The sequence below is a fragment of the Lytechinus variegatus genome, chromosome 3 (assembly GCF_018143015.1).
Source record: "Lytechinus variegatus isolate NC3 chromosome 3, Lvar_3.0, whole genome shotgun sequence".
In the NCBI taxonomy this organism is placed as follows: domain Eukaryota; kingdom Metazoa; phylum Echinodermata; class Echinoidea; order Temnopleuroida; family Toxopneustidae; genus Lytechinus; species Lytechinus variegatus.
Window position 1 is genome coordinate 319,473 of NC_054742.1, and position 14,802 is coordinate 334,274.

The 14,802-nt window shown below is 36.9% G+C and overlaps 1 protein-coding gene across 1 annotated transcript; it reads left to right on the forward strand.

Annotated features, from left to right (window-relative positions):
- The first annotated feature begins 7,253 nt into the window (after positions 1 to 7,253).
- LOC121409907 (F-box/LRR-repeat protein 4-like) lies at positions 7,254 to 13,498 on the forward strand. The gene is made up of 4 exons (XM_041601691.1): positions 7,254 to 7,544; positions 8,405 to 8,582; positions 9,673 to 9,918; positions 12,562 to 13,498. The coding sequence occupies exons 1-4, from the start codon at positions 7,279 to 7,281 to the stop codon at positions 12,622 to 12,624; spliced, it is 753 nt and encodes a 250-aa protein (XP_041457625.1). The 5' UTR covers positions 7,254 to 7,278; the 3' UTR covers positions 12,625 to 13,498.
- The last annotated feature ends 1,304 nt before the right edge of the window (positions 13,499 to 14,802 follow it).

A 14,802-nucleotide genomic window follows, 5' to 3' on the forward strand; every position in this document is an offset into this window, starting at 1 on the left:
GCCAATAAAATAGGCAGTGTATACAGCCACACGCGTGTGTCTTTACCATCCAGCCACACGCGTGTGGTTATATCCAGAACACCTATCTGTGGATACCGCCACACGCCGCCAGTAATAACAGTAAAACACGTACCGTATGTAGGTCTGACCGTCTATATTTATATCACGATCAAAATAACCTCATTTCTTCATTAAATTCTTACATTCTAAACCCCTTTGAGATCGTTTCAATTTCATTCTCACCGTCTTCTCTCCTTGCTTTTCTTGTCTTGTTACAAACGGTCGTCTGTTTAACAGCAAATTCTCTTTTTCTACTTGTGTCGATTCTGGCTTCCTTCGCGGTAGCAGACCCATACAGCCTTAGCGCAGTGCAGTGCAGTATAGTAGACATACACAGTTTGGGTTTAACGTAACCCAAACTGTGTATGTCTACTACTGCGCTGCGCTAACGCTGTATGGGTCTGCCACCGCAAAGGAAGCCAGAATCGACACAAGTAGAAAAAGAGAATTTGCTGTTAAACAGACGACCGTTTGTAACAAGACAAGAAAAGCAAGGAGAGAAGACGGTGAGAATGAAATTGAAACGATCTAAGGATATCAAAGGGGTTTAGAATGTAAGAATTTAATGAAGAAATGAGGTTATTTTGATCGTGATATAGACGGTCAGACCTACATACGGTACATGTTTTACTGTTATTACTGGCGGCGTGTGGCGGTATCCACAGATAAGTGTTCTGGATATAACCACACGCGTGTGGCTGGATGGTAAAGACACACGCGTGTGGCTGTATACACTGCCAATAAAATATGACTACAAAAAGCTCTTCTTCTTCTTCCGGGTGTAGTAAACAGTAAAGACATCTGGGTAGAGTATTTTCGTACTTTGTGCAGTGCTGAAAAACTAGTGTGTCATGCTGCATTGCCAAACCTCAGTAATATGCTTTTGAGGTTAAAGGTGTATATGTAGCCTATGTACATATCCGGGGGGGGGGGGCACTCAGTTTGTAATGCATAGTGGGTATGTGCCGCGGAGGGGACCCCCATTTTTACACTCAAATTTCCGTTCAAAGGCATAGCATTTTTGTCTTGTTGAGAAAAAGAACAAAGAAAGCCCCTCCAAGGCATAGCATTTTCTTCTTATCGAGAAAAAAGAAGAGAGAAATCCGCTCCAAAGCTTTGCATATTTTTCGTTACGCCGCTCCGATCGCATTAAATGAGCTGCAATTTGGGTGAAAAGCGGCCGCAGAGCTCCCCGGCGGAGGCCACGCTAGCTGCATCATGCACGCATGACCGTTCCATAGGGATGCATGTACGCACTCACACGCTGGCGATCCGTTCCAAGGACCCCCGTTTTCACAAACATTTGTCGTTCCGGAGCCCGTTCCGAGGACCCTCCTTTTTACAATAAGCCCGCTCCCGTTTTTTGTCTCGCCCGCGGCACACCCCCACCACTTTTTTGGTCGAGTGCCCCCCCCTATGTCCTGTATGCCTGGTCCTTGATTTTCTTGGGGCAGCCATACAGGTTTCTCTGGAGGAATCCTCGTGTACTATTTGCTTTTTTACATGTACTGTCAATATGCGTCTTCCAGCTGAGCTTGGAGTTGATGTGTACTCCGAGGTACTTGGCATTGTCAACAGCTGGAAGTTCAACTCCATGAAGAGAATAAGGTGATTTGATGACATTTTTCACCTTATTGGTCACTCTCAGAACTTCACATTTCGATGGATTGAAAGACATCTGCCACTTGGCTTCCCAATCTTGCAGGTTAGTGAGATCTTCTTGGAGTGCGTCTGCGTCAGATTGCGAGCTGATGTGTCGGTAGAGAAGACAATCGTTGGCAAACATCCGCACTTCGGACTGGACACAGCTAGGCAGATTGTTGATGTAGGCCAAGAAGAGAAGTGGGCCAAGTAGAGTCCCTTGAGGTACGCCCGAGTTGACATCAGCTGGGAGAGAGGTAGTTCCTTCAAGCACCACCTGTTGAACACGATCTTTAAGGAAGGCTCTGATCCAACAAAGAAGATTTCCTTGGATGCCATAGAAGGCTAGTTTTCTCAAGAGTCTTTCATGTGGTACTTTATCAAATGAACACTCCTTCAGGATACGTGCAGGAAGGCCGTCAGGTCCTGGTGCCTTGTATGGGTTGATCTTGGACAACAGTTTCCAGACTCCTTCAGAACCAATTTCAATGTTGCAGATCTTCGGGTGTGGACTAGCTCCCATGTCAGGAATGTTGACTATGTCTTCTTTTGTAAAGACTGAAGAGAACTGATCGTTCAGGACAGCAGCCTTTGTTTTGCTGTCACATCGGAGGACACCATCTCTCAAGAGTGGGGATACTCCAGAGTTGTCACACCGCTTATTCTTAATGAATGTCCAAAATCTCTTGCCTCCACTGGGACCTTCTCCACATATCAGATCTGAGATGTAGGTCTGGTAGATTTTACGACATTCCCTTTGCATAGTTTTCTTAAGTTCCTTGTAATTACGGTGTTCTGTGTTGTCAATCTCGGCTGCGGCAGCTCTCGATCTCCTGAATGATCTTTTCTTCTTTCTGGAGAGACGTTTCAATTCTGTCGTGATCCAGGGTTGGCTAAATCTGCATGAGGTCATCTTCGATGGTACATCTTCCTCAAGTGCAGATAAGATCTTACTTTTTATGTCTGTCCACTGACTTTCGACCGGGGTATCTAGAGAAGTCTGGTCCAAGTAACTGTCAGCAAAGCTTGCCATTGCTTCTCTGATGGTGTCCATGTTTGCCTTCTTCCAAAGATAGACCTTCCTCTTGATTGGTCTCTGTATCTTCGCCCTTATGTCAGCAACCGTGAGGACCATATTATGATCACTGATACCTGGTGAGGGGATGCATTTCCTGATTAGAGATGGACGATTTGTGAGGAAGACATCTAGGATTGATTGACCTCTTGTTGGAAAGTCTATTTGGCTGAGGCATACGTCTTGAAAGGTTGCAAGGAATGTTGAGTTAACGCCGAGGTTGTACTGATGGCCCGTCACAGTCTCAGTCTGCCAGTCAATGTCTGACAAATTAACTAAGATCACCCGAGATCCAGATGGCCGAGGATGGGTTGTTTCTTACAACGCCACTGATAGCACTGCATATTTCCTCCTCTGTTCCCGGAAGTGAGCCAGCCATTTTGAGGAGGAAAAAGAACTGAATACAGAGGCATAACATGCCTACAATCAGAAACTAGGTATCCCTAGGTATAAATGCCTGATTTTTGTCATCAAATGCAGGGGGGGTGGTGTCATCAAAGCGAACCTTCCCCGTACCACCAATATATGTGAGTCTCCCCCCCCCCCCTGTCTAGTCTAGCTGAAGTCTGAAGAAAAAATCATGCAGTTTTTCTTACACACTTATAAAAAAGGCAGTCTCTATCACTAAACATGCTAAAATAAATCAGTGCAATCATAAATATGCATTGATGAAATATCCCATGTCATGAATCATTATTAGAGAGAGTTCAAGATTAATTTATTAAAAAAACTAGACATACATGTCAGTCAGTCGGCAAGCCCCTGTGTTAATGAGCAAATGGGCAAGATTTATCCAAGTCCTCTCGTGGCTGAATTCATGTCCCTGCAAAATCTCGTGAATTGTGAGACTTTTTTCTCAAAGAATTTAACCACTTTCTCCTGGAGTAAAATTGATTATTTTTGTACCATTGGGAAGAGTAAATGTTATTCTTTCATATTGGTTATTTCTTTTGAGTAAAATATTTTGATAAAGAAGTGAATTTTTTACCAGAAAAGATGCATCAAACAGAATTTTCTTCCTCTGTTTTCACTTGCAAATTGTGCAACATTTTGTGTTTTAGGTACCAACATTATTTATATCATCAGAAAGCTCAAACTATACTTTCTTACAATGTCACTCTTGACATGTGGCATCTTTTAGATGGGTCAGCAGCCAGCTTTTTCCATCAAGATGCAAGACGAGATTTCTAAAATTTCTGAGTAAAATAAAATCCAGAGTTCTGATTGGCTGAATAATGTTTTCACAACAACAGGCGATTACCACATGGTGAGTGTGACCTTGCAGAGGCCCAGTGTGGGAAACATTGGAATTTGCGTGGGTGTGTGGTCTCTGTGACCAATCAGAGTGCAGTATTCTTTTTTTGTATTTATATGTTTTATTGGGTCCACACTGACCAAAAATAAACAAAAATAACAAATCAAACATAATTAAAATATTTACAAGTGATCATAACATCATTAGAAAAAAAAAAAACATATATAATAATAAAAAGAATAAATAAGAAAAAAAAAAAAAATAAATAAATAAATAATAAAGAAAAAAAGAGCGGAAAGATTTATGCAATGGCACAGACATGATAACTTATACAACTTTGATGGCAAGTATTGGTATGCATATATACAGGGTAAACATGATACATATAATGATACATGTAAAGATGACACTTGAACATCCTGTATATAAAAATGTATGAAACTATAATACCGCCATTCTCATTAATGGACAGCAAAGTCAGGAAAAAACCTAAGTGCATACATGTACCTATGACATCACAAGGATACCTATTATAAACCTGAGTAGAAAAATATAGATATGAAAAATAAATTCCGCTATAATAAATGTAACAACACAATAAATATGTAAAAAAACATAACAAGTGAATTAAAATCACAAAAAGAAACGCAAGCGTGCAGGATGGAGAGCGGGGCTTCAAATCAAACACAGCCCCGCTCGCACGCGCAGCATAATCTGCACACAAAAAAGTATTACTCATGTTTTCGGAGTAGGTCGACGTCTCTAAAAAGTAAACAACCTGCACGGACTTTCCAAACACATTGACCAGAGTGTGCACAATCATATGACAAGAAATAGAAACATGATATATAGAGATTATAAACATAGTTGTCATGCGCACCATGAATTTGAGCCAAGATAGCTAAAACATTATACATGTAGAACACATCTTTAAAGTAGAGCATCGAGCCGTGAAATAGAAAAAGTATTAATCTAGAATGACATAAATCACGTCACATTGGCAAACATTATTGATATTGGTTTAGAAAAGATAGATACAAGTAAAAATCTACAATGCCAGCCTGGGGAGGGGGGGGGGGAGGAAGTCAGAGAAAGTTACAATTAAGAAAATTTAGACATCCAAAAAGAAAATTAGATCAAAGCCAAATAATAAGGCCTACAGAGCATATTTTGACGGAAACAATTTTCAAGTTAAAAACAAAACAAAAAAAAAAAAAAAAAATTGCACTTCTCAATTAAGCACCTAATAAACATATATGAAGCTACACTGAGTGGAAGTGTGATTTTTAGATATCAAAACTACTTGACAAAGTTTAAGAAGCTAAACAAAGTTCATTTTTTAGGCTTTGATTCTCGGACCACAATCTTCGCTGGAAACACAAAAAAGGCATTCTTTCCTTGTTCCCGTAGTAGTTTTAACTCTGGCAGTTTTTCTTTCCTTAGCAGCTGAACTCTCCGAGAAAAATCATCAGACACGAAGAATCTCTTTTCCTTCTCTTTCTTGAAGCATTCCACTAGGGCCTTTTTACTTTTTTCCTTTTCCACATAAGAAGAGAAGCCGACATGAATTGGTCTTGGACGTTGGTTTTTTCCCGTGGATGTTGCAGACTTGGCATCATTCTGTGGTCCAGTTCTGTGAGCTCTCTGAATAGTAGCTAAGACATTGGATGACTTCAGAAAATTTGATACAAACTTACTGCAATCAGATCCCTCTTGCCCTTCAGGAACATTGTAGATAACCAGGTTGTTGCGCCTGCTTCTGTTCTCTAAGTCATCAATCTTGGATTCCGCCAAGGCAAGCTTCTTATTAACTTCAGTAACCTCCTTCAGTGTATCCATCTCGAATTTCAAGGCTGCCTGTTCTTGTCGAAACAAATCAACAATACGATCGAGTCGTGCCTGCTGCCGCTTTTCGAATTCTGCAAACCAAGGAGGGGGAGTATTCTCCACAGCAGCGCCAGAGCTAGCGGCAGCGCTCTCGTTGTTGGCATCGTGTAAATCCCCCAAAATCTCATAGCGATTCTCACTACTCAAAGAAGGTCTTTTCTTTACAGGTGACTCACCTGGATCCCTTTGGCTTTGGTGTTTAAGGTGACTCATGATGTTTAACAGAATATATCTAATAAGTTAAAGGTCCGTGAAAGTGTAAAAAGAATAAACTAAGGCTGAATAAAAACAGACGTCCACCGTGCGAGACTACCTCAGCTTGCCGCCATGTTCCGAATCGAGTGCAGTATTCTTGTTTTTGAGCTGCTAAATGTACTTGGCCTATGAAAAGCTGGCTGCTGACCCATCTAAGATACATCTTCTTATACAAATTATATCATATTAAAGCATAGATCTTCAGCTTTATTATGATCTAAAAATCATTTGTGCTCAAACAGAAATCAAGTGTGAAAACAACAACATTTGTTGCATGAAAAAAATCATTTTGTTTCATGTTTTATATCAAAAGTTTTCCCTATATTACAACATTTTTTAAAAATTCCAAACACATGACCTGAAAGAATGATTCTTCTTCTTTACAAAGATACCAAAAACATGAAATTTGGTTAATATTTAGAGCAGCAATGGCAGAATAAAAAGAGGTGTTTTGGTTCGCACCAAGCTCATTAATAATGCAAAAACCCTATAGTCATGAATATCACTTGGATAAAAGAAGCTACTTTTTCAGGGCTTGCCGACTGACTGATGTATAAGTACAAATCAATGAACAGATAACACAAAAGGATAAATAACACATATGAGAGGTTTTTGAGGACCCCTAAAAAGCAGAGCTTGTGAGTGGGGCCCTAAAAAATGGTCTTTTCCATTTCTGAAAATCTGTAATTTTGTTTCAACTTGATGAAAAAATATAAATTCTGTTTTGTCACTGAAATTCCATTTTGCAAAGGTGAACTCCATGAATTTTTACATGAAAAGTATAAGAACCAAACATAATTTCAGTTCTATTTACCGGTAAAACAGAAAATCAATGTCCCTATATTATATCATATTATATCATTTTATATTATATTATGTTGTAATATATCATAATATATTTAATTATAAGGTTATATCATAGAGCTATTAGCTCCATGGTTATATCATAACCTTGTTCATTGAATGAGTGGTGTTCATGACATACTGTATGATCAGTATTCAAAAGTAATGTAGGGCGCTCTTCCGGCTGAGCTGTATATACTAGAGACTCCTTACACCAAGTGCTAATATAAACTATTTCTTTCTCTTTGTGTAGAATCCTCCAATGACCAATGACCTTGCTATGGATGAAATCGATATTCAGTGTAGAATTCTGTCACTCCCTGAAGAGATCATTGTATATCACATCATTCCATTACTTCCAATGCCTGATATCTGTGCTATGAGAGGTGTTTGCAAGAAGTGGTTTGATTTAGTCAACATTCACTTTGCTCAGCTCAAAGTGCTGGATCTTACTCCTTGGGACTTTCTAATAACTCCAGAATTTCTCCATTGTATCTTGTCCCATGCAATGGCATTGAGGGAATTGAGGTAAATATACATTATAATATATATTATTAAACAGAAAAATCAGTCTATTTTGGTCAGGATAAATGTATGCTCCTGCTGAGGCTTTGTCTGGCTTTGCAGCATCCTCTACCTCCATAGACCAAAGTATCCCATACGTACCGCAGTGGTGGTGGTAGACATCATGTAACACAAATATGATTGGTTGGCATATTTGTATGTTCTAGCTGCACATGACACAAAGTGAACCCTGTCTGTTTGGAATAATCAAATTTTGTATTTTCAATTTTGTTCATTTTTTTTCAATTTCACTCCACTCATTTACATCACACATTTCAAGAAACTGGTAAGATGGTTATAGTTTGCATGCAGATGCTTTATTTTTCCATCCCCAAAAGTGTGATTTAAGCAGATATCGAAGAGGATGAGGCAGCTCACTCTTTTCCCCACAGACACTGTAGTTATGTGGCGTGCGAACCACCACTGTTTCGAGTTCTAATGGAGACTTCTGTCTGTTTTGGAGGAAAAATGAGAAAAATTAGAAAATGATAACAACTCCTCGGAAACAGCAGATTTTTTTAGTTTGATTATAATTATAACCGACACATCTTTGTGACTTTCAACTAGATACTCTTAAGACAATGTCAATCTCTCAGTCTACATGTATTAAAAATTAAAGCAAGAGAGAGGAGACTGACAAAAACTTCATGCAAAGTTGATATAAATATGAACTACATGTAATCTTTTTTTCCTTTTTTTTTGGGGGGGGTGGCATAATTATTCTTTTATTAGTTTTTTTTTAACTACAAATACATTTGCTTATACAAATGTTTGAAATATTTCTGCTAAGTTTAAAAAGTTCTTGCTGGTTTATGTATTTTCAGGTTAGATAATTGTTGGAAGGCAGTTGTTAGGCAAACCATGGATGTAGCAGCAGATAAATGCAGAGAAGTAAGATGTGCTTCCTTCTCTAAGTGTGGAAAATTAACGGAAGACTCTGTTATACAGCTGGCAGAATCTTGGAAACATCTGGAAGAGTTGGACCTGAGCAGCTGTTATCAAGTAGGTACTATGAAGTATTTCAATAACAATGTAACATATTGATCAAAATGACCTTTTTCTTAAATTTTTGTTTCTTGAATGCATGTATCCCTATATGTATCAATTCTATATAATCATTATGTTTGCTCCTTTTTAAATTAATAAAATGTCCATCCTATGTGTGCATTTACTGTGTGTACATGTATGTGCATGCTGTTTGAGTGTGTGCGTGTGTTCACTTGCTAGATTTCTCTGTTCACTTTATCTTTGTCATTAATTCACACTTAATAAAATCTCTAACTCCAAGAAAAATTAAATATTGAATTAAAACTATTTTAAAATGATATTTGAATTAAAATGAATTATTAATGTCAGATGAAAAATTCAAAAGATAGAATGAATGTTTCATAAAAAGAAGGCAAATGTTTCTGTAATGTCACAGTCCTTGTGTCACAAAACAATGATGTGAAATGTACATGTAAGGTGATTATCAAGTTGGTTTGAATTTCTCTCAGTATCTACAAGATACAGACTAAAGTTGGAACTGGAAATGAGGGATTGGATGTCACAAAGAAACAATCCCCCAAATAAACATAGGCCTACCCTGTGTTTGTCTTTCCCCAGCAAGGCCAGCAAGCTACGTTGTTGCTCTTCTGTTCCCATTTCTCCATTAAACATTTTTAACCTGGACCTCTTCTTTACAAATTTTTCGTCATTTTGTATGAGTCTCAAAATATTTAAGTAATATTAGCAGGACTTCTGGTTATCAAATTTGAGTTCTGTTATATAAAGCATTTTTGTGTAAGATAACATTAATTGTTATTTTTGTCTCATCTCAGCTTCTTTATTGTAATAATATTAAAAATTTTATTTTTTAACAATTTCATTTATGTGTCATATTTCATTTATTCATTTCTAAATTGCTTTCATCTTTATCTTGTGAGTTCTTCACTTTGATATTTGGACGGAAAACTATTATTTTCATTTAACATGTGTTTGATGTGACCTTTTCATTCATGTTAAAGATTACAAATGACAAGACACCATCTTACATCATTTCAATTATTAAAAGATATATGTTTAATATTACTTTTTTCTTTTGCATTTAAAGATCATGGATAGAACATTATGTGGCCTTGCTGAAAATGCTTGCTCATTAAGAGAACTCTGTGTAGGAAGTGTGTATGGAGTAACAGATTTTGGTGTAAGTCAGCTTGCATACAAATGCCATACTTTAGAACTATTAGACGTCAGTTATTGCCATCGGGTCAGTAATAAAGGACTACAACCATTTGTCATGGAAACTGGAGAAAAAAGAACATCACTGAAGAATCTAAGGATAAAGGCCTGTCATAAGGTGAGGTATACATTATTATATGATCTTGAGTAAAAACCCATAAAAAATGAAAATATTGTTACTGTATGTACAATATTTTGAAAATATCTATTTCTCTTTCATCAAGGCAAAGAACATGCCTTATAAAGCCATTGAATAATTCATCATTTTTTGTCTCACCTGCATAGCAGTGTGAGACTATAGGCGCTGCTTTTCCGACGGCTACGGCGGCAGAGTCAACATCAAATCTTAACCTGAGGTTAAGTTTTTGAAATGACATCATAACTTAGAAAGTATATGGACCTAGTTCATGAAACTTGGCCATAAGGTTAATCAAGTATAAATGAACATCCTATTAGAGTTTCATGTCACATGACCAAGGTCAGAGGTCATTTAGGGTCAATGAACTTATACCATGTTGGAGGAATCAGCATCGAAATCTTAACCTGAAGTTAAGTTTTTGAAATGTCATCATAACTTAGAAAATATATGGACCTAGTTCATGAAACTTTGACATAAGGTTAATCAATTATCACTGAACATCCTGCGTTGAGTTTTCCTTGAAAATTAGTACTTATATCGCTTTTATTTTCCCCCAAAAAAATCAATACATCCTGATCACAGCCAGGAAGTTCATTAATTGAAAAAGGAGAGGAGAAAATCAATAAAACCCAAACAATACCATAGCCAAGTTTATTTTTAGGAGTCTGTGACTCATTGCACGAATGTGAATGAGACCCTTTCAATGGAGTAGAGTACCTTGACCAGGTAAAAATTTACTCTCTTTTATTTTCCACTATATATATGGGCTATTTTTATCAGATTATCATGATTTTGGTATCAATACAATCAATGTAATGAACAGTCCAAGTGGATAAATGAAAGTCATGCCACTAACACAAGAACCAAAGTAAAAGGGGGGCTAAATTTTGTTGGAAGTATTAGGAGAAAGCATTTAGAAAATGTAATTTAATATACATTTTTCCATAATTTATCCAATGAATTTATATATGATAAGAAAGCCCAGGAAACACTCTACAAATTTGCTACACAACATTTTCTTTCAAAATGATCAGATAAAACTTAGAAAATATATGGACCTAGTTCATGAAACTTTGACATAAGGTTAATCAATTATCACTGAACATCCTGCGTGAGTTTTATGTCACATGGCCAAGGTCAAAGGTCATTTAGGGTCAATGAACTTTGGCCGAATTGGGGGTATCTGTTGAATTCCCATCATAACTTTGACAGTTTATGGATCTGATTTATGAAACATGGACATAATAGTAATCAAGCATTACTGAACATTTTGTGCAAGTTTCAGCTCTCATGATTAAGGTCAAAGGTCATTAGGGTCAATGAACTTTGACCGAATCGGGGGTATCTGTTGAATTACCATCATAACTTTGAAAGTTTATTGGTCTAGTTCGTTGAACTTGGACATTAGAGTAATCAAGTATCACTGAACATCTGTGCGCATTTCATGTCACATGACCAATGTCAAAGGTCAAAGGTCAATGAACTCAGGAGTGATTGGCCGAATAGGGTGTATCTGTTTAATTACCATCATAACTTTGAAAGTTTATGGATCTGATTCATGAATCTTGGACATAAGAGTAATCAAGTATCACTGAACATCCTGTGCAAGTTTCAAGTCACATGATCAAGGTCAAAGGTCATGTAAGGTCAATTAACTTTGGCCATGTTGGGTTTTTTTGTTGAATAACCATCATATCTCTGTAAGTTTATTGGTCTAGTTCATAAGAAGTGGACATAATAGTAACCATGTATCACTGAACATCTTGTGCGAGTTAGAGTAGTTTTCAAAGTCAGCACTGATGCTATATTGAACCGCGTGATGCAGGTGAGACGGCCAGAGGCATTCCACTTGTTTAAATATTGTATGCCTAATTTACAATAACAAAGTATTTTGAGATTCAAGTTTAAATATTTTGCTGATATTCTATGTATGAATTTAACTTCCTGTTATCCTTTCAGTCATTCACCCTCACTTGTTTACAAACTCCCCCAATGTCATCTAAGAATTCCTAAACCCCCAATACCATTTAACTGCTAAGCCTTGACCATAAAAAGACCAACCCTCAGTGACGTCAGCTAACTTCATGGAAGAAGTATGACTCACACTCCAGCCCCAGTCACTTGCACAGAAAATAACAACACCCCTTATACCAGAGAAAGTTTGATAGACAGTTACCTGTAGACCAATCAGAACAAGTTTAGATGACTCCCACCTTAAATAGTTACACCCCCAAAACAAATGATATAAATAAGACTTCTTGATTATTAGAGATAGAAGAGAATACCAATGATAGAATACTAGACCACACTGATCATGACTGACCGACTTCAAGACTTAGACGTCCATCCAGTATTAGTTTAACTTCACTTCGAATCTCATTCTGATACTTCGAAACTATTTCATTCATCGTCTCCTATTATATCTGAATCTTCATGTACTTTGAACTGTAGCTAAATATTGATGATTAAATACTTTGTGATTTGAACTGTATAACTTTCTGCAAAGTTTCCTTATTATGCTTCCCTCCAATAATCACGGATCCCAACATAACATACCCTAATGAATTTTGCTTCATTAATTCCTCTCAATATCTTTCTTTTCTTTTCTTTCCATAACATTAGGTAAATGATGTAATGATTGGAAGACTTCTTGACTGTGGCATTCAAGTCAACAATATGTTCTGATGGAAAATGATGCTTCAAAACCTTGCTCTTCTAGCTCTTCAATAATAGCTCTTTCATGTGAGATTTTATATTTAACCATTTAAAATCAATTGTAAAATATAATCTTGTACTCTAATCTGAACCAGTACTCTTGTGCAATGTCATGAGAGACAATTTTCTTTTTTATTCTAGACAGCAATTTATTACAAAGAGGTGAATTTTTTATGTATATCACGTCACTGAATGATTTCTGTCACTTAAATCAATTTCTTCTGCCCCTATGTGCAGGGGGAAATTATTATATTGTCCATTGTGTGATTGAGTTAAAAATTCTCCCACATCAAATAGGTTGAATGAATAGATGAGTAAATTGATAAATGTTGTTTGATACTAAATAAGTCATAGATAAAGTAAAGAAAATATATACATGTATGTATAACATATTATAAACTTGAAATATTGATTATGATATTATAATACTACTTATGATAAAATAAAATATGTATGTTACCGAAAAATGAAGGAGATGGAAACAACTCTTTACAAGCTCCCAATTAACTCTTCATGCGTTACGTTCGCATTATTGCACATCCGTAGGCGTGTTTCGTTCGCATTTTTGCACAACCACACATTTCCCATAGACGTCCCCTGTCCCATTGTTTTTCGAACAATTACATGCCCCTTAGCGTGCCTAGCTACAATGCATAGCCGGCGTTTGTGTACAGTATACCGTACATGTGTACCGATCGATAGCGCGTGCGACATTAGTTTAGCGTTCAACGGATTATCGCAGTTTACAAATTACAGAATCGTTGAGTTTTCCTTGAAAATTAGTACTTATATCGCGTTTATTTTCCCCAAAAAAAATCAATACATCCTGATCACAGCCAGGAAGTTCATTAATTGAAAAAGGAGAGGAGAAAATCAATAAAACCCTCCTCACAAACAATACCATAGCCAAGTTTATTGTTAGGAGTCTGTGACTCATTGCACGAATGTGAATGAGACCCTTTCAATGGAGTAGAGTACCTTGACCAGGCAAAAATTTACTCTCTTTTATTTTCCACTATATATATGGGCTATTTTTATCAGATTATCATGATTTTGGTATCAATACAATCAATGTAATGAACAGTCCAAGTGGATAAATGAAAGTCATGCCACTAACACAAGAACCAAAGTAAAAGGGGGGCTAAATTTTGTTGGAAGTATTAGGAGAAAGCATTTAGAAAATGTAATTTACTATACATTTTTCCATAATTTATCCAATGAATTTATATACGATAAGAAAGCCCAGGAAACACTCTACAAATTTGCTACACAACATTTTCTTTAAAAATGATCAGATAAAACGTTCTGGCACTCTAAATAACAGAGTGTATTATACAGCGTAGAGGGGATCAATGCTAAAATAATGCAACACACATGGGGTTTGTGGAGCTGTGATATGTGCAAACGCCGGGATATGTGCAAACAACGGTATAGGTGCCGAATTCCCCGGGATTTGTGCAAACAACGGAATTTGTGCAAACGCCACGCCAGGAAATGTGCAAATCTGTCAGAATTCATCAATGGCATCTGTGCAAATGTGATGACGGGATATGTACAAATGAACAATTTTCACAGGAAAAGTGCAAACCTCCGGGATATGTGTAAATCACTGTTTTTTATCCAAATCTTGCATATTAAGGCTATTTCTCATGAAATGTTTCACAACATTACTGTTAAAATGAGAAACATGCCTGCATAATGGAGAAGCTACAGTGACATCGGCAATGAAACTTTTATTCAGAGAGGCAGTGGGGGGGGGGGGGGCACCAGACCAAAATTTAAGACCCACTATCGTTTGGAATAACATGGAAGTAGAGTGTAGTTTTTATTGCTCCAGACCCGGTCATTTAATAATTTGAAGATCCTTCTGAACTAAGATCATGTACTAAAGAATACATAAGGAGCACAGCCTTTCAAAAATAATTAAAAACTGCAACACCTCACCGTCTACCAAATTAAGACCTTGTAGAAATTAATATAGAATGTAGTCTTTACCCTAGACCTTATTGTATCAATAATAAAAAAAAAATCAAATTTAATACCCCACCGTCTAATTCCTGTGGAATAAGATAAGGTTTAAAGTGTAGTCTTTACTCCAGATGGGTGATTAAACAAATTCAAAACTATTTAAGCCTTGCCATCTTCCAC